Source organism: Xiphophorus hellerii, chromosome 3 (genome assembly GCF_003331165.1).
Source record: "Xiphophorus hellerii strain 12219 chromosome 3, Xiphophorus_hellerii-4.1, whole genome shotgun sequence".
Classification (NCBI taxonomy): domain Eukaryota; kingdom Metazoa; phylum Chordata; class Actinopteri; order Cyprinodontiformes; family Poeciliidae; genus Xiphophorus; species Xiphophorus hellerii.
In genome coordinates, this window is record NC_045674.1 from 23,661,727 (window position 1) to 23,681,553 (window position 19,827).

Below are 19,827 nucleotides of genomic sequence, written 5' to 3' on the forward strand. Positions count from 1 at the left end.
TTACACTTAACTTGCAACACTCAGAAAGTAAAAGCGTGCAAATAAAGTGAAATACATAGAGTGAGAGCCTTCAGGGGAGCTGCCAAGCAAACAAACATTATAATATAGATTTTTGTGACAATTAAATTTTGCAGTTTCTTGTCTCGTGCAAATCTTAAAACTACAGACATTTAAAAGTACGATTTTACTGTAATGTTTGTGAAGAATGAAGAATAGTCTCTGTTGTTGTAGAGACTAATGGGGATCCTTAAATAAACAAATTAACATAGCACCAATATTGAGGAAAGTTGGGAAATCACACTAAATCTTTCTCAGTTATCACCTGAGAAGCATATGTACAAATTTTCTCAAAACTGCAGTAATATATTATTACATAAATTGTGGTTTTCATTCATAAATCCATCAGAATCTGCCCATTTCAAGAAGATCTTCATAGCGTAAACAGAAAAATGAGGTGAACTTTATAACTTTTTTCACCCTACCTTTTAGTAAACACTCGGGTTTTCTCAAGTATTATGGTAAATTTACAGTTCCTGTTGGAACTCTAATTATACGCTCAACCAAATATTGGTATACATATCATCAACTCTAACTTTTAAATTATTTATTTAAACCATTTTGTGTGGTCAACTGATGATAAAACATAAAGTTTCAATACCTTTAAAAATAGCTGGATCTGCAAGTTTTAATTTGTGTGGATTGCCTCTAATTTTTGAGTTTTGCTGATATGGTGCATCTCAAAGAAGGTGGATAATGAATACTGTGAATTATGAGTACAGAGGCAGCATACATTTATGTGCTTTCTGTTTCAATAAAAACCAATACATTCAAATTTGATAGTTCAACCCATACTATATATGGCTTTCACAGTAGATAGGGATCCTTCTGTAAAAACAGAGTCTAAAGTTGAGCCAAAATTGTAAAGGAACCTAAGGTTTATGTGTTAATCATTTCCATCCCTGCCCAGGAGTGCTGACAGAGATACCAGCCAAAGTGTTGCCTACAATGTCTTGTTGAAAGACGGTTTGAAATGCTAGAAGATTCATAGATCGAACTGCCAATATTTCAGCCTTCAGATGGCTGGAAATCAAGTTGTAAGGCCGTACTAAAAAAAAAATCACTTTAGTATTGCCAATAGTGGCTGGTCTTTTCTCATACTATATTTTTTTTTGTTTTGCATTTATCTGAAAAGCTCAAGTGCATAAAGACATCACTAAATTAGTTTTTTCTCCCCATCATCTTACCTTGAAACCTGTAGAGTAATTCATGAAGCCATGCTCAGGTATTCCTGGATTTTCACATGTGCTTCTCGTAGGCTCTGCAACAAGAAACCATTGTGGCGATAAGGGATTGCAAGGGAGCAAAGCGGACAGTGTGACAGAAAGAAAAAGATTGATAATCAAAAAGTCATTTTTCTCAGGAGTGGCTTGTACAGGCAGACAGTAACTGAAGTGGCTTGCTAACGTGAGCAGAATCATCTAGGAATGATTTATTTCTTTCACAATGAATTTTGAGCCTCTGAAATTTGTTGTAAAATGAATACTAATTTGGCTGTTATCTGAATGTGATGAAACTTCTCTCCATTTAAGTCAAGCACAAAAATACATTATTATACTGCCAACATCAAAACCATCTGTCATGAATTAATATTTGAGCTGATGGGCATCTCACTGTGTTGCTCTTGTTCAAAAATGTTTAATGGTTATATTATAATGGCTATTAATGTAAGTCATAATAAAAATGAACAGACTTTTATTACAAACAAAAATTATGTATGACCATTTTGTGAAGAAATGCAATACCTATACACCGAGGCTGAGAACCACTCCAAGTACCATCCTCCTGGCAAATGCGTGTTGTCGCTCCAACAAGCACATAGGGGGCGCTGCAACTGAATGCCACCTCTGACTTGAATATGAAGCTGCGTCCTTCTCGCCGTCCTCTGGAAGGCACGCCAGGATCGCCGCAGAACTTGGCTGCAGATACAAAGTGATATCGTAGATGTGTAAAGAAAAAGGGAAACAGGAACAGGAACTGATGTTTGAGCTCTTCATCATCACTACATGGCACACAAAGCAAACTGGTCCATCTCAATAAATAAGAATCCTATTGAGAAGTTAATGTATTTTAGTAATTCAATTCAAAAGGTAGATCTCATACTTAGTCTTGTCACAATAAGCAATAAATCAATTAATCGCATGATAAATTAAAACAAACTAAATACTTTCCATTTGCATGACTTATCGTTTTCCCCTTTTCTTTCTCTTTCCACCAAAAACTGGATGAAAAGTGTCTTCAGTCTTTCAGTTCTTTGGTCTTAACTAACCGTTTTTCTGAAGGACAATTTCTTTCACAGAGACTTCATAATTTTAAAGTTTTGTTTATAAGAGTCTTCTAGTTACACAGTTAAATGTTTATTAGAATTCATTAATCTTTGAGAATGAGTTGTTGCATTTCTATACCATTACCAAAATGATCAAATGAAAATGATCTCAAAAGGACAATGTTAATTTTTATTGCAATAACTTCTGGGACAATTTACTGTCCAGCAAAATTTGTTACTGTGACAGGCCTACTCCTTCTATAGACTCATTAAATACACAGTAATAGATTTCATGAATTTACATCTCGTTGTTTTGATGATAATTATGACTAATCCTAACCCAAAATTTCGCTTCACAGAAAATTGTACTACAAAAGATAAAAAAAATGGGACATCTAAAATTCAAATGTAGACTGCTTTTTATATTGGTCTGAATACTAATAAGTGAACTCTGTGATTAATCCTTTTGCATTAATTGCTTCATCAATGTGGTATAGCTCCTCAGAAGGGTTTAGAGGTCTATTCTGACCAATCAAGCAAAGTGGTACTATGGCCCTGAAGCCACTTATTGGCGCTACAGGCAGAGTCGATGGGGCCGATTCCTGCTGGAAAATGAAACCTGCATCTCTATCAGGCTTATCAGCAGAGGGACCCATTAAACGCTGAAAAATTTCCCAATATTTCAGATTGGGCTGACTTTGCATTTTAGAAAACTGTAGTGGTAGGTTCACATGGTAGTGAATTACGTTTTTTTTTTTTTACAATTTTAGTAAGACTACAATGAATCTTGTTAATTGTGGATAATTTTCTACCATATTTATTATTTCCACTTAACTTTCAAATAATATCCCTGGATCAATCACTTGATGGGTTTTTTATACCATTGACCATTTGTGGCTAACCTTGTTATAGAGGATGCTAGTGACTGTGCATGAGAACCATCAATTCTCATGCAAAAGTGGGTGACAGGTCTTTTCTGAGGAAAAATATTAACAATAAGTGGAGGTTTTCTTCCCCCATTTACTCTCCTTACACTAGATTTTTTATTTTTACATCCATTAATTGAGCAAGGTGAAACACATGTATGATGCAGATTATATTAAATACTATTCCCCTGAAGAACAAAGGGATGATGAGTTAATACATTATCCCTACACGATCAACACATAAATTGTCAAGTTGCCAAGTAATGAAGATAATCAGCTGGTGGGGTTTTATCGTGTGTCCAGATGCTGACATTTGTACAGGTAAGCCTCTCTCAGTTCTGGTGCTCCACTGTGATGAGGAAGTGATCCGCACTGTAAAACACCTCGTTCACTTCAACACCACCCATATCCATGACCTATGACCTCAGTGTTGTTTTCTCTGCGATTACTCCAGACACCGAAAACAAGCCAAAAACATGCTAATTTTTCTAATTAATTCATGCACATTCAGGTTTATGATGTTAGTCTTACACCCAGGGTGAACAAAGTGCTGTCTAAGATTTTTCACAGCCCAATATTTTTCAGGATTGAGCTACTGATAGGTAATCAGAAGAAAACTGAATGTGAACCTGAATGTTTTTAAATTGGACTTTGTTCTCATTCAGATTTTACATTTGTTGGAAAAAATTTATACTGAAGAAATGGGTTGTCTTTCAACAGTGGTTATAGTTTCAGTGAGCTAAAGCTACATAATTTGTTTGGGTAAACAGGCTTAATGCTGACTGTGCTGGTTGTTATGTCAACCCTGATAGGTTGACATAAGTCTCACCACGTCAGTGAGGGTTGATGGTGAGTCCCGAACCCTGATTAGTTAAGAATCTCAGGCCTTTCTCTGAATTTAATGTTGATGTTTCCCACCTTGTTGTCCATAAGAAAACTGCAGATAGTGACTGAATGGAGAGGCTTTAATTAAGAAATAATAAACTGTGTGGGCTTCTGCTGTAGCTATACACGATCAGAGACCAAGTACCTACATTGGTTTCACTCAGCTAAGAGCTTTGCTCCATTTGGTGGACTTTTTATCCCATTTACATAACCATAACAATAATCATCTTCCTATATAATTTGGAATGTCTTCAAAGAGGAAATTATTCAAATTGCTTTGATGTTACTGGGGTTGTAGAAAGTCCGTTTTGACAAATGTGGGCAGATACATGGACATCCTTGTTGCAGGATGAACTGTGCACGTCTAATCACTTTTGTTTCCAGTAATCAGTCTCATCGGCGAGTAGTTATAGTAGGTGTATGAATATTCATCTTGGCAGCAAAGAGGGAGCTGAGGAAGGTCATGGCTCTAAATTTCAGATCAAAATAATTAGTAAGTGAAATATTAATTTCTCTGAAGGGGCCTAGGGGTTAGCTCAACCAAAACCATTTACTGCCGCTCTGGCTCTCTAAGCCTCTTGTATGACATTGCTTTTTTAATGGGACTCTAGCTACAGCCTCAGCAGAAGAATCCTGATGGATTTCCACTGCTCCTCTGTCAATTTATTGCGTATAGACATCAAATAAAAGTGGCTCAAATAGTTTAGGCTGAATGGGTTTGATGGTAGGATAAGTGAGCCATCCTCTGGTCTTCCAAATGCCTCTTTCTATTCATCCCCTTATTTTATCCATCCATCACTCCCCAATGACCCCAGTGATCAGTATATGTTGCTTGTTAGCTGTCGGTGGTTCTGATATGCTTGGTGTATGTGGGAGAGAGAGCAGAGGGGAGGGAGAGAGTCAAAGCATCCAGTCACGCAGCCAGAGCACCGCAGGATCAAGCTAATAATGAGGCAGCTGCTCCTCCAGACCTGATATGTGCTGCTGCATGGAGGTCTGCTGACAGAGATAAGTTCCTCCTTGCATTCCTCCTACAACTCATGAACTAACAGGGTCTTCCCACAACCAATCCGTGATACAACCTGTATCTAGGAAGAGAGATTAAAATCCACACAGTACAAGAATGGGTGGATAAAATTTAAACTGAAAATATCTCAAACGTCTTCTTATCCAGCGCAATGTGCTCCCCTAGAAAATTAATATCAAAAAAGTAAGACCCTGCATTGTGCTTCAAGTCCCGAGTCTGACCGGTTTTTCTGGGATGGCAAAAGAAATATGCAAACCTCTGGACAGATCTGAAAACAATTCTTGTCCCATCTCAAATGGCACCGTAAAGCTTAGTATTCTGTTCGTATTTCTTGGAGCGTTGACAATGCAGGCCAAACAGGTGACATGCACATCAGTCATAAACTTCAAGCCACAGGAAAATAATGTTCTGTTTTATGGATATATAAGAAAAATGGCCCCAAGCCAAACCAAGCTCAGCATATTTAATGTGCCAGTGTGTAGGCGTGTACGAATGTGTGTAGAAAGAGTGAGATGGAGACATGTCAAACTTTTCTCTCTCTTTCTCTGCCTTTCCTCTTCCTTGATGAATTATCAATGCTTTGAAGTCATCAGTATGCAGAGGCCAGATTCAGAGATTCAAAGTTGGGATCACAGACTTATCCCTGCAGACAACTAAAAACTGGCATTCTCAAACACTGAATTTAGCTCTTCCCTGTGTGCTGGTAGGAGCATGAACATGCATCTTAATCCTGTTTGGCTGCAAATTCCGAGTAAAGATTTGTGTTTGCAGAATCTCACAGTTTTGCTGAGCTGTATTTAAATGCGCTGAGGTGAAAATGAATTACAATCATAAGTGAAATACTCAGTGATGCAGGCTTGCTATTGGAGGTATGGCCATGAAAGAAAAAGCAAAGCTGCGACTTTAAAAATTATTTTTGCTCAAACAGAAACATCAATAAATTTGACAGGTTAAATTTTCCGGCAAAAAATGAAAATCTGCTTATGCTGTTAGTGGTTTGTTGGATTTTGGGGACGGGGGGAGGTTATATCTTAAACTAATGTTTACATTAATATAACTTTCCAACTATTTCATAGTTTACAGTTCATATCCATTACTTATGGATTTTTATGTTAAGTCCAGAATCTAAAAAATATTTTACCTCAGTGCTTTTGCAGAGTTTCCATGACAAATGTATGTGTTTATAATGGAGCACAAAATGCACAGAGTGTAGTCATTATACACAGTCAGCATTAATAACAAGGATTTAGCTTGCCTCCATTCTTCACCTGAGACTGGCGCAGATGGTGCTTTACTGACATTCTAATACATAGAAAATAACCTCGTCCACACCACATATAATCAGCGTTTTACACCCCGTGTTCACTGCTTCCATTCTTATGTATTTTGCTTGTGCAAAACTAAAGTGATTCATCACCTTATTGCCACATTAAGTATGCAGCAGAGGAGTCAAGTTCTTTACAGAAACTTGGTTACTGAGCGCAGTGATATTTCATGTGTAGTCACTCATTTTGTGTCAGCTGGGAACAACTGTCAAAACCTGCATCTGTGTTATTACAGGTGCAGCTATTAAATGTAATTACTGGGTTAAAAAACAGTTCTGTGCTCAGACACACTAAACAGCAGACAGGAACAGAAAAGGTTGCTTGCTCACATCGCCGCAGGAGGCTTTTCAGAAGGTGCTCATGTGGAAAAATGATTGCAGTGTGTTGAGGGATGTCACTGCTCATCATAATTGAGGTGGACAGTGTCTGGACATGGTATATTTACCAAGTGGAAACTTATCCATTATATGACCAGATGACAAGTTTGGCTAAAGCAGGCAAGAGAATAGACACCTGGGCAGCTGAATGTAAACACAAGGCTTTTCTAAAGGTCAAATCTCAACATCAGTAACTTGGATTGGGCACAATAATATATCAATCAGACAACACATTGCACTCTAAGCTGCAGTGTTCGCCTTCACAGCTTTTCAGCTATTTATATTGTGTAACAAAAGAACCACAAACTTTAGTTCATTTTATTAAGAGTTGATGTTGTAGATCAGCAGTGCACAATCCCAGTCCTGCAACCTTTAGATGAACCTTTCACCAAACAAACTTGAGTCATAAGTCAGAAATGCAGTAAATTGTTTTAGAGGAGTGATTTGTTTCAGACAAAGATTATTTTATAGTCATATCTCCCTCTGACAGTAAGGGGTTCAGCCAGTGGCAGCTCTGCACCTGCAAGATTCATTTGTATGGTTGATCCTGAGGGAGCCGGTCTGGCTCTGGTTGAGAAGGGACGATGGGACTCAGCACTGCGACTGCGAAGGCGCCAAGAGAGGCACCTGCTACTTGTTAGGAATATGTGCTTTCCACAGCTCTCCAAAAGTTTTCAGTAGCACCAGAAACTGTTCAGGATTGCCTTGAGTTTAGCACCTACAAATGATCAAATCAACTTAGACCATTTCCTACTGTCTTTCATCAATAGTTTTGTTTGTGTTTCTTAAACAGGGCAGATGTGTGGAGTGTAATACAATTAGTTGTCCTGGCTATAGTTACCTCTACTACTTTGCTTTGGACTACCACATAAAATCCAACTAACAGGTTCAACTTTGTTGCCAAAACATGACAAACCTAAAATGGTATCCATTTTTTTCCATAGCACCATACATGAGCAAATTGCGACATACTGTAAGGTGTAGTGTGTCTAGCTGCTGTGCAACAACAAAAGCAATCTGTTATCTGTGTCTTAAAAGCTCCCTCATGGGAATGTGCTCGCTTCTCTGGATACACCAACATTCATCAACTTCTGTCACAGTCTAACACTTTTTGATTTGTTGTTATTTAATGACAGCTACTGGAAAACAACAAAGCTGTTTACTTCACAGCTTTGTTGTAGTTTGACATCTGAAAGTCAAACTCCTGTAACTCATTAAGCCATACAGTAATAGTTAACTCTATGCAATATCAATCAAAACAAAATTCACATTTTCTTTAAGTCTCTATACTGCTGTGAGCTTGACATGAAAAAAACAACAGACAACCCCCAACTGCAGCTCACGCTGAGATGCCTGAGTCATTAAAAAAAAACATCTTGATGTTGTTCGTGTTTAGATAAGTGAGATTTCATTTGTGATCAACATTCAAGAGTCCTAACACTGAGAGAAACAAACGCATGTAAGTACTTTACCACTTAATATTTCACTTCTTTGTGACGCATTGCATGACTGATTCAGATGGCAGTGAGACACTGTTTGAGCAGTCATGCATAGCTGAGGTTATTAGTGCACTTGCAAAGACATCCCTGAGAAGATATTAATGGAGTAGGGAGAATAAGAAAATTCAGTCATGAGTCTGCTCAGATCATCTTCTCCATCAACACTGCAGCTCTCACCCTGAGGGTAGAGGGCAGTTCACTTCTTTTTAATCTACATATAAATTAGAGAATTTATTCTATGTAGTAATGACAAAATATTCACTTTTTACTATGAACATTTGTGAATTCATATACTCTTTAGCATATCAAAAACTTACTTAAAAAACATAAGAAAACAAAGACAAACAGCAACACGAAAAATATGCATTTCTGACTTTTAGATTCCTTGGAAATTACAGCTTAGCTTAGTCAGCTAGTCCTCTAGCTTCATATCTGACTTATATTTATTATTCATGAATTACAACACTTTCATTAATTAGAAAAACAAATCATTGAAAATTGCAAGCAGTTTATAGCGTTCTTATAAAAAGGTATGCGATGCTAAAGCAATGACTGAGATAAGCAACACAATATATTAAAAATGCAAGAGCTGTGTACCGCTGATGAGGGACAAATAAAATGTTACCTTCTATGTCAAAAATTCCCAAGTGACAAATGAAGAACAGAATGACTTTTGCTGACTGAACTTCTGTAGTCCTGATTTCACTTTTATATGAGAAAAAGAAAGGTTGGTAATTTCGGTCAACTGCAGTACACGAGGTGAAACACAGTCCTTTTCTTGTATTTTGCATTACTTTTATCATACACATGGAACTGCTTGTCCTATGTGTATGATGGAATACAAAAAGTTAGCTTTTTTTCTGGCTGAGTTCAACTAAATGGAGAAAAAAACCATTTCCAGGCAGAACTCCTACTCGCACACTCTCAATCTTTACACAAAGAAAAGTATTCTGCAAATTTCTGTAATTACTGTCATAACTAGCCTGTTAGGAGGTAGAAATTAAGGTAGACAAGAGCAACTTACGCAAGCACTGGGGCAGGTCTCCGCTCCACATGCCATTTCCTGTGCAGGTAAGCACAGCAGGGAAGGAGAGTTCATACCCAGGTAGGCAGCCATAGCTCACACTGGACCCCCAGTCCAGGACGGAGCCCTCCAGCAGCCCGTTGGGGACGGACGGTGGAGTAGGACAGGTCACTACTGTGAAAACAGTCGGCACACACTTACAGGCTTGTCAAAGAATGATTAATAGAAATGTAGCAACTGATAATGTAACAACAGCAAACATAATGGTCTGTGTTCATTTAAATACAATAATAATAATAATAATAATAATAATAATAATAAAAAATTGCCAAGAATGCAGTAATGTTTTTGAGCCAATAGTATAATAACAATCTGCCAATAAACAACTGAACCAATCAATTGACTTTATTGGTAATTATTATTATCATCATAATCATCATCATCAATGAATTAATTTAGGGATTTATATAACTAAGCTAATAGTATTATCAATAATATTTGTTACAACAAACAATCGTCACATTGGCTCTTCCAGCCATAGTTAAGAACATTGTAGGCATTTGTAGTTTGATGAAAAGTTTCTACTTTAAATTTAAAAACGTACCCAGGGATAACAACAAATACATCAGCTGCTCTGCATTGTCTATATGCATTAGTGGAAACAGACGATGGCTTAAAACTTGATGTTGTACTTTTATGCAATGTAAATGTTAATGTTGATTATAAACAGTTTTAGGTGTTAAAATGGTGATGATCTATATCTATTTCTCTTTCCCTCTCAGAACACTTTCACAAACAGCTAAAAATGCAGATTACCTAAACTTTAATCAAACTAAGTGCAATAAAGCATAGCAATATTTCAAGGATATGAAATAGGAACGAGTTACAGTTTTACATACTGTTTACAGTTAAGACCAAATGGAAACTTGTGTTTTGACTGAGGAATTTTTTCCTTTTTCTGTTTACAGTTTATTGAATATTTGTGAGTAATCTGGGGACATTTTGTGGATCTGCAAGCTGTAAACTTTCTGCTCACCAAATGTAATAAATAAATGCATAATAAAGCTCTGAATTAGTTCTCACACACTAGCACATGGGCTCATGGGGCTGGATATGGGTTTTAAGAATGTGAATAAATTATGGCAGTTCTTTAAATCTGTAGCTATCCTTGTGTAACATGAGTCTCACTGCAGATGAGCAGAGTTTGATCCCCAGCAGCTTTAGTAAACATTATTTAGAGGAGGCAATCCTTTCTACAGGAACTCAGAGTAATGAACAGGTTTACCTAAGATCAGAGCATGACGAATCCATTACATGACTACAATCTTTACCCCATGCTATACTGTGTATGGCCTGGTAGTTATTTTATCTATAAACACTGAAGCTTCTGTAGGTTTGAAACACAATGAAAACAGGCTACAGTCCACATACCACCAAACTATTAACTGATAGTTGAAAATGAAATTTTAATTAGAATGATAAGAATGAGTGTGTTTTAGCTCCAGCTCTGAATTAAGTCGTCTTGTATTGGAGTTTCAGGTTGCAGACCAACACAAAACAATGCATAACTTTCAAGAGGAAGGGAAACAATATGTTTATATATATATATATTTCTCTATAGGTAAATGACTGAAAAGAGTGGTACTCACAAACAACAATTTGTAATCTTTTGGGCAAGGTACAGCTGTAAATTTTGAAGGGTGTCTTTATCTGCTCTGCATAGTTTCTACGGACTAAAGATGATTGATTTCACAAAACAGTTCAAACTCAGTCAGACTGGATAGGAAAAGGCTGTGAACAGCAATGCTCAAATCTTGGCGCAGTTTTACAATTTGAACAGCCAAGTCCAACTTTGACTGGATTTGGCCATTCAAACATGAATATGCTTGAATTGGCTGTTTTGTCTGCTGGAAGGTAAACTTTTATCTTAATTGTTCTGCAGCTTCTAACAGGATTTCTTCCAATATTGCTGTGTGTTTCTCTCTATACATCCTGTAAATATTTCCAATCAATTTTCTTGTCCTTAATAAAGAAATGCATCACAGTGGAGATTATCAGGAAGATGATACATTGTGTTTTGGATGAAAGCCAAAGTTTAAATTTGAACTACCACATCTCTCATATATGTATATACTAGGGGTTGAACCAATTAGTCGACTAGTCGACTCTAGGACGTCTCGCGAGTTTTTACATTTCATGTCGACAGCAGGTCTGACAGAACACTGGCTACAAAATGGCGTCTTCAAAACAGATCGAGGACAAGCCCGCATCTTGTCAAACAGGTAGAAATTCGTCAACAGTGTGGAAATATTTCACTAAAGATGACTCTTCTGGTTTAACTACCGTAACATGCAAAATCTGCAAAGCTGTGCTGAAGTACAACAAAAGTACGACCGCGATGCACAGTCATTTGAAAAGGCATCCGCTAATGCTAGCTCCTGAACAACCGGCTCGATCCAGTCAGTTGTCAGTAACTTCATTCATGAAACGCCCAGCTGTGACAGGACACCGGCGGCAGCAAATCACAAATTTGCTTGTGAATTTCATTGTCAAAGACATGAGACCACTAGCTGCTGTCCACGGAGAAGGATTTAGAGATTTGCTACAGTTTTTCGAACCTAGCTATGACGTTTGGCTTGTGATGTTCCAAAAGCACCATGTAGTCAGTGTGATAATTTGACTCCTATAGTAACTATCCAGAGATCATCAGCATCAGCCGGTGTTTAGAAAAAAAAAGTCAGACCCGACTTTGTGCAACAAACTTTTCCCCGCTGCTCACGAAGAATCTCCATAATAGACTTAGTAAAAGCAGGAGAAGGGGAGTGTGGGGGTGGGGGGTGGGGGTCAATATTTGCTGTGAAAATAGCTAATAAAGCCTCCAAGTAGTTGTGAAGGGTTTTTGCGCTTACGTCACTATGACGTCACCGCGACTAGTCGACATCGACTCGACTATTATCATGATGTAGTCGACCTTAAAAAATATGTAGTCGTTCAACCCCTAGTATATACGTATTATTTGTCTCTTCCTTTCCAAGAATATGGTCTCTTACTTAAAAAATTATAATCAATTAAATTGAAGTTTATTGTTGTAAATGACAGCAACTGTGAAAAGACTCAAGGATGCAACTACTTTTATAAGGCACAACGTTCTTGCCACATTTTTTGCTTACTTGTTTGTTTTCCTGAAGAATGAGTAACAATGAATATGGAACAGACCACAGTGGGATATTCACTCCTTCTCTCTGAAGGGGAAGCGTCTTTTGTTCTTGGTTGGCTGCGGTTCCAGAGCCATTTCCATACGGACATTTACACAGCATATATGCTTCACAGGTATGCTATGTTTAGAAAGACATTCAGGCCATGGTGTAATTAACTGTGATGACGTTAATAAGCTCTGGGCAAAAAATAACACTCAACAATGAAAGGTGGTTACTGTACATTAGGTTACCTGTATTTTCCTACAGTAGATCTGTAGGAAAAAATCCAACAGTGACGAAGTCAAAGTAAAAAAGCAATGGTTATGCGAGTAGGTATATTACACTGATCATAGAGGTAGGCTTTCTAATCTCATAAGCGCAGCTTTAGAAATGGCACGAAAACAGAGAAGAAAAAAAAAAGCATCAGGTCTGGGTGGCAAGCAGAACTAGATGAAAAGAAGAGAGTGGCCCCATTTTCCAAAGTAATTCTAAGCAGCATTAGAGCATTAGTCGCTCTCAGCTGAACATGCCAAACCTGGGATTCAGACTGCATCCTATGCTGGGATCACACTTTGGATGCGTCATCTGTGTGTATGCACATCACACAGAAACTCAGCAGCTAGAACTGACATTCACACATTATGTGCAAAATTATGCACAGAGTAAAACCTCTTTGTCTCCTCGAATCTTCATTTGTCTCTGTATGTCTTTCCTCCTTCTACTTCCCCCACCCGCCAGCATTCTAGCTCATACTCCTTTGGCACGTTATCCCAATCTGTGACAAGATGACAGATGCCCAGCTTCCCGTCACTTTTAAGCAGCTCAACTGCCTGACTGCTGCACCTTTAACTTCAAGCCAGTCATGCAAAATAAAAAGGCAAACAATTCTCCTAGAATAGCCAGTCTTCTGATTAGAAGAAAAATACAGATTTCCCCCATGCATTTCTAAAACGTGCTGCCGTGAAGGCTTTGGAAAAAGTTGTAAGAAAAAAGTTCTGTAATTAGCGGACTGGATTCTCATCGCTTGTTAAAGATGGTTTTAAATTACAGTGAAAATAAAGAAGGAGAAGACCTCGTAACATCTGCGTTTTGCTTTAATATCTCATCCATATTGAGAAATAGTTAAACGGATGTAGAGCACCCACTTAGTAATCAAACTTCTCCCTTTCTTTTATTCATTTACTTCATGAGATAAATAATTGCTACTGGAGAACCGAGAGTGAGAGAAGAGGCAGCAGCGACCCTGTGGGTCACTTATTAATGTGTGCAGGTCAATGTAAGTGGACAGCACTACGGACAGCGGTGATGATGGAGGAAAAAAAAGAGAAAAAAAACGGGCATGTGTGAAGAGTCTGTGAATAAGTATGCATGAGAGAGAGAAGGCCATAGCTGCAAGAGGTCTTTTGACTGTATGAATGCATCGTGGTGTGCGTGACAGGAAAGCTTAGAGTCCAGAGTTACCTCCTCTTCAAATCAACCCCAGGTAGGATAGCAGGAGCAGGGCAGAGTGTAAGAGCTGCAGCAGGAGCTGTCAGCTGGAGGTTAGATTTAGAAACTTTCATATACATGCTTGTGCACATGTAACGCACACACCAGCTCAGCCTCCCTCGCCTTCTCTTGTTCTCTCTGTTTAAACAGATGTGGGCAGCAGTTGGGCAACTATCAACTCATCAGACGTCTTTGGCATATAATGGAACAGGTTTTGTGAATAATGAAAAACACGAGTGAAATAATTCAACTCGCTGTCAGTTTGGATGTTGTAAACGCCTGAGCAAGGGCAGAAGAGGAGCTTGAGAACAATGAGAAGCATGCAGCTTCAAATCTAGAGGCTGAGCAAAGGAGAGAAAATGGCTATTTACGTTCCAAGCTGTATCTTATACACAGGCAGCTGAAAAACAACAAGTAGCCTAAAGGTAGAGGGGGAAAAAAGCCTGTGTTTGATTTTCAACAACTCTTAGCCATTCTATGCGTACATATCTACAACAAGTTGGATTTGTATGTGTACATGATAGTCTCTCAAACTCTGCATCCTTTTCTCACATTTAATTTGTCCCTTGCCATTTCTCAAGAGGCAAACATAATAACAGTTTGCCTCTCTGTACAGCCACTGACACAGCAGCCTGCAAACAGTTCCTTAGCAACAATAAGCCACCATTTGCCTTGTAGGCTCTTTTATTTCCCGGTGTACATCTGAACCGTTTTCTGCACGAGTTAATCTTTCCTGCAACACCTACTTTATGGTGTCAGCAGCCGAAATGCTAATCTATGCCTCCACTCCAGGATCATAAATCATAGACTGATGTAGAGCTGATAGGTGTAAAACTACTAAGCTCACTTCCTGGATTTTCTACCACTGCTAGAATGTGCAGTAACTTTCACAAAGAGAGACAATAACTTATTCTTTAATTACAAATTGAGAGAGATCCAAGTTGTTTGTCTAAACACAGAAAAACAATCTTTCAGTTGGTAGGTTTTTCCTATCTGGACATGACATTTAAATGATAGGGTTATTACCTGGTCACACACATTTTAAATGCAACTTATTAATTTTTTTATGATACACAAGTTAAGCATCTGAAACTGAAAATAAAGAACTTTCAGGCAACAAAAAACAAACAAAAATGCTTAATATACCTTAATAGTTTTTCTATTATAAATAATATTAAGTAACTGCAGTAATGGACTGAAACTCTAAGCAATTACTAGATGGCTCTGTCGTATTATGTTATTTATTAATTTTCTGCACTCTCAGTGTAAATCTAAGTTGCTATGTTTCCTAAAGTACTCTAAATTGTGCTTTAACACTTTAGTTTGAGGTGTGAGACAAACACGTTTAAAATTCTGAGATTGTAAAACACCTTCAAAATTTCTTCTAGAAAAACAAAAGCTCTCAGTTTTTCTCCATTTAGTTACAGCGTACAATGTTGCCTTCACCAACCTGAAGTGCATCATTTAGGACCTCTGGCATTGGTGGCAACCTCAAAAATACCCAAAATTTGAGCAACAGATGTGTGCTAGCGCAATACCAAGGATGATAGACATCAGAAATTACTGTAGAAAAGCAATTGTTGCTGCTCATTAATTTTGAAAGGGTTATAAGGTAATTGCGAAACAATTAAAGCCCATCATTATACAGTGCAAAAGATTAATTACAAGACAAACACATTGCAGACAGCTGCAAATCTCTCCAGGCTTGAAATTAACTAGCAAATTCACTTCAACATTATATTGTGCAATTCTCTGAAAAGTTGACTCTCCAGGCCTTAGCATGTTCGATGGACCAGTTCATGACATGACAATAATGGAACCAAATTTAGAATAAACTGGAAATAACATTTCAGCACAGACTTCAATGAACAGAAACAATTTTCTCAAGGATTCTTTCACAATAAGACTGAAGTCAAACAGAAGATGGCTGCTTGAAGTTAGTGCTGGTAGTTCTTCAAATGCAGCAATTTCATTTTGATCTTTTTGTGGTTTTGTTTTAAATAATTAATAGAGGAATCTAGTCTGTGTTCTTTTTACACTTTGAGTTAGATTTAAACAAACTTTTCACCCTGATAAAGACCAGATCATTTTAATTTTGTCCTGCTCAGTAGAACTCCTCGAACTGAAAAAGTTACATCATTTAGGTTTCTAGTAATAATAGCACTCGCAAACACTTTGTAAACTGTTGACTTTTGTGAACTTGTAGACATCTGATGTAATGTGTCAGGGGCCAGTGCATGAAATAAACACTCCACCACTACCTGAACACACAGGAAGTCCAGTGTCACCTTTCTTGCTAATCTTATCAAACATCAAGAAGTAATTTAATGTGATGCTGTGCTAGTGTGCCAAGGTTGTTGTAACAAAGCCTGATGGTTATCAAGACTGACTGCATTGCAAAACAATGCAGTCAATTGTTCTGAGTAGACTACAGAACAAAATGGGCTTACCTTGGCATGATGGCAATGTTCCGCTCCAGGTCCCGTTGTTGGTGCACGTCCTAGAGATGGCACTTTCCCCTCCCATAATCACAAATCCTGGCTGGCACGAGAACGTCACATTCTGACCCACTGTGACATCGTCACCAAATCGTAGCCCATTTGCTGGGATGCCAGGGTCGCTGCAGGTGATCACTGCCATTGGTCGACAGAAACAAACGGACTGCATTAGAACATATTCTGAAAACTGTAGTGTGAATAAAATTTATTGAAATGCAGTTTCAATAATGAAATAATGAAATGCAGTTTTCATTTGTTTTCACATAACAAGCTCTTCTGCCTATAGCACATTGAAAAGACTAAGGAAAAGTGATAATGCTACATACAGAGCAATGGAAAACATGTAAGAGGTTTTGTAACCTCTTACATGTTTTCAAGAGGTTCACCTTTCAGCATGAAAACGATCATAAACATTGAAAGTATTGATTAAGGACACATAATATGTCTCCTTAATTGCAATAATGATTAATTATTGCAATTAATCACAATGCATAACTTTGTAACCTTCTGCTGCACTCCAACCAACTAAAATGCTAATAATAATCAGATTATATATATATATATATATAAAGCAGCATTATTATATGAAGCAAGTAATGTAATCTTTCAGTACTCAACAGCAACTAAGGGAAATTTACTCCATAGTTTCCCTTACAAGTAGGGGACATTCAAGTAGCCTTAGCTGCCTCACCCCTTACTGATTCCACCCTGGGCAACTGCCAATGTAGCCCATATCAAAAATCTCCACTGTCACGTTTTCAAAAAATATTTAAGAAAATGTTTTATTTTCTCAAACCAAACATGTCTGAAGATTCTCTGTTTTCCAGGTTTTTTATTCAGGAAGGTTTAAAGAAAGCCATTTTGTTTTAACTGCAAATTTATAAATTTTCCTCTCCATTCATTTCCTATGAAATTTGTGTGATGGCTGTAAGCCTGTCACTCATCCAGCCGAGTGTCGGGCTTAATTTGTGCATGGGAAACTTCGAGCTAATACACCTACATGTGGACATGCCTGCTAGCAACGCATGCACAATAAAGTTTATTAGGACTGGCAGTCCTAAGAAAAATATAAAACAATGAAATCAATTTAAATAACTTTAAAAGCATTGTAGAAATGCTGAAGAAAGTGGAAAACCTTTCTCTTCCTTTTCCATTTTTCATTATTGGATGCAAATCTTTTGTTTTCTATTATTGCTCTTGCAGTTTTTTGCGGGTAGATAGAGTTTGATGACAGCCTAAACATTTATCTGACTGACTGAGCTGTGTAACTGTAAATAACAGAAATGGTTTACATAATTCAAATTATGAACAGCACCTATACTTATTCTTTAGCAACAATATATATTGTAAGAGTAAAGAATGGCTGAACAGTAGAATTTTGTACAGCGACGTTTATCAATGAATAGGTGGTAATTATGCTGCGATGATTAGTAAGTGCTAATTGCTCCCCTGCAGTCTGTCACTTCTGCGGTTAAAAGTGATTTAGAGCAGCTGTGAGCCACTAACAGATTCATCGCTGTTTCAACATACTGTATGCAGTGCTGAGCTGGGTGTCGCCTTTTATGTACTTTTGACAGGTCATTATTCAGCTGCTGGAAAAAAAAATGAGTAGCAATTTGTTGACCTATGGGAGATGTTGCTCTGCCACTATTCTGTATTTTTTTATGACAACAGAGAAGTTATTTACTTTCTATTAATGCAGAGTATTTAAGTAGGACATAGAAGAGGCTAGGAAGCAAACTGATGTGGTAAAACGGCATTTTAGTTATAATTTCGATCTTAGATAGGGCATTCAAATTAATCTCTGTCAATTATTTTTATCTGACAGAGCTTATCTGACAAAGCAAACCATTGTAATAGCAAAGTGAAAGAAAAAGCAATATACACACAGGATAAAAATTATAACTACAGTTAAAGTACAGTATTAATAATGCTCACCAGAAAAACTTGAATGATAATCTTTAACAATTTTGCAGGTTTTAAAACCTTCACGAGTAGTTAAAATATAAATTATTTTATCCCACATGCTGTGAACAGAGGATTAGTGCTGGACGCCCAATGAAATTTTAAAAAGCTTCCCTTAATAGGGAAACTTAAAATTAAAAAGTACAGAGATGCAAAAACATAAAAGGAGGGGATTTAAGAATTACGGCTCTGTAATATCTGGACTCCTCATGGTCAGTACTCAGAAATGCAACTGGACTACTGAATCAAAACAGCCACAAAGTGGCACTTGGGTTTTGGAAGTTATTGCTCAGAACGTTAAACATGTAATCAAAGGAGCGTCAGCGCAACAGAGTGTGTTGGATCAAAAGCGCACAAATCAATCGAAGAAACTGCATGATCACTATGGGGTGCCAAATAAATAGATTGGTGCTTTCTTAAAAAAACAACTACAAAACAAAAGAGTAGACAGGACTCCAAAGTACTGAATGACAATTTTTTAAATTTGTTGGAGTAGGGATGCATCCAAAAGTTGCGTTCCTACTGCACTTGAGCACTGGAGTTGCAGACCCCTGGCTTAATTCCTTTATTGAGAGAAAGAGCCGGGGTAATCCAGAATTTTCTCTCAATATTGACGCTTCTTCCCCACCTGATGCTGGCAAGTTGATAAAAGAAAGACTAGTAGACTTTTCCCTTTTCACATTTCAGGGTGTACAAAAAAAAACAGACAGCCATGGTGGGGAAGCTAAAGTAGTGCCACTTGTGACTCAATTTGACTGCAGAAGTAATAAATACACTATTAATAGTTTGAGTGGCTAGCCTAATAATTGAACACATATATACAAAATCAAAAAATTTCCTAATTTGGAACCAGTACGCTGTTAAGCTGATTTTGATGTCATTCCAAGATCCCACTTCAGACTAGATCAATTGAACATCACATTAATACTTGTTCTGCTGTCAACTTCAGTTAATAAAGGGAGTACTTGAAACTTTCTCTACTCCTACTCCTTAATTTTAGAAGGTTGTAAAGAAGGAATGAAGAGTATTCTCAAACACATCATTCTGGCTATTGGTGCTTGACAGGGCTACATCACATTTAAAATTTTCTGAATTATCCCAAAAATAATTAACACCAAAATATTTTTTGATTGGCACTAAAGGCAGCCCAACTGCCACTATAGGTGCTTGTGTCACAGTCTAAGAAGTCATCTAATATTCTGATATACAGTCAGTTCAGACCAAAAGTTTGGACACACCTTCTCATTGAATTCAATGACCACAGTTTGTAATTCAGCTGGAGTCATCATAAAT

At 37.5% G+C, this 19,827-nt stretch overlaps 1 protein-coding gene across 5 annotated transcripts in view; it reads right to left on the reverse strand.

Annotated features, from left to right (window-relative positions):
* The window catches only part of LOC116717212 (CUB and sushi domain-containing protein 3-like), a 247,843-nt gene that overhangs the window by 17,452 nt on the left and 210,564 nt on the right, over positions 1-19,827 (reverse strand). For all 5 annotated transcript variants that reach the window (XM_032558427.1, XM_032558431.1, XM_032558430.1 and 2 more), the window contains 4 exons: positions 16,522-16,704; positions 9,387-9,560; positions 1,803-1,976; positions 1,245-1,318 (listed from right to left, as the gene is read on the reverse strand). In XM_032558427.1, the coding sequence (XP_032414318.1) occupies positions 1,245-1,318; positions 1,803-1,976; positions 9,387-9,560; positions 16,522-16,704 (605 nt within the window). The remainder of the gene's footprint in view (positions 1-1,244; positions 1,319-1,802; positions 1,977-9,386; positions 9,561-16,521; positions 16,705-19,827) is intronic.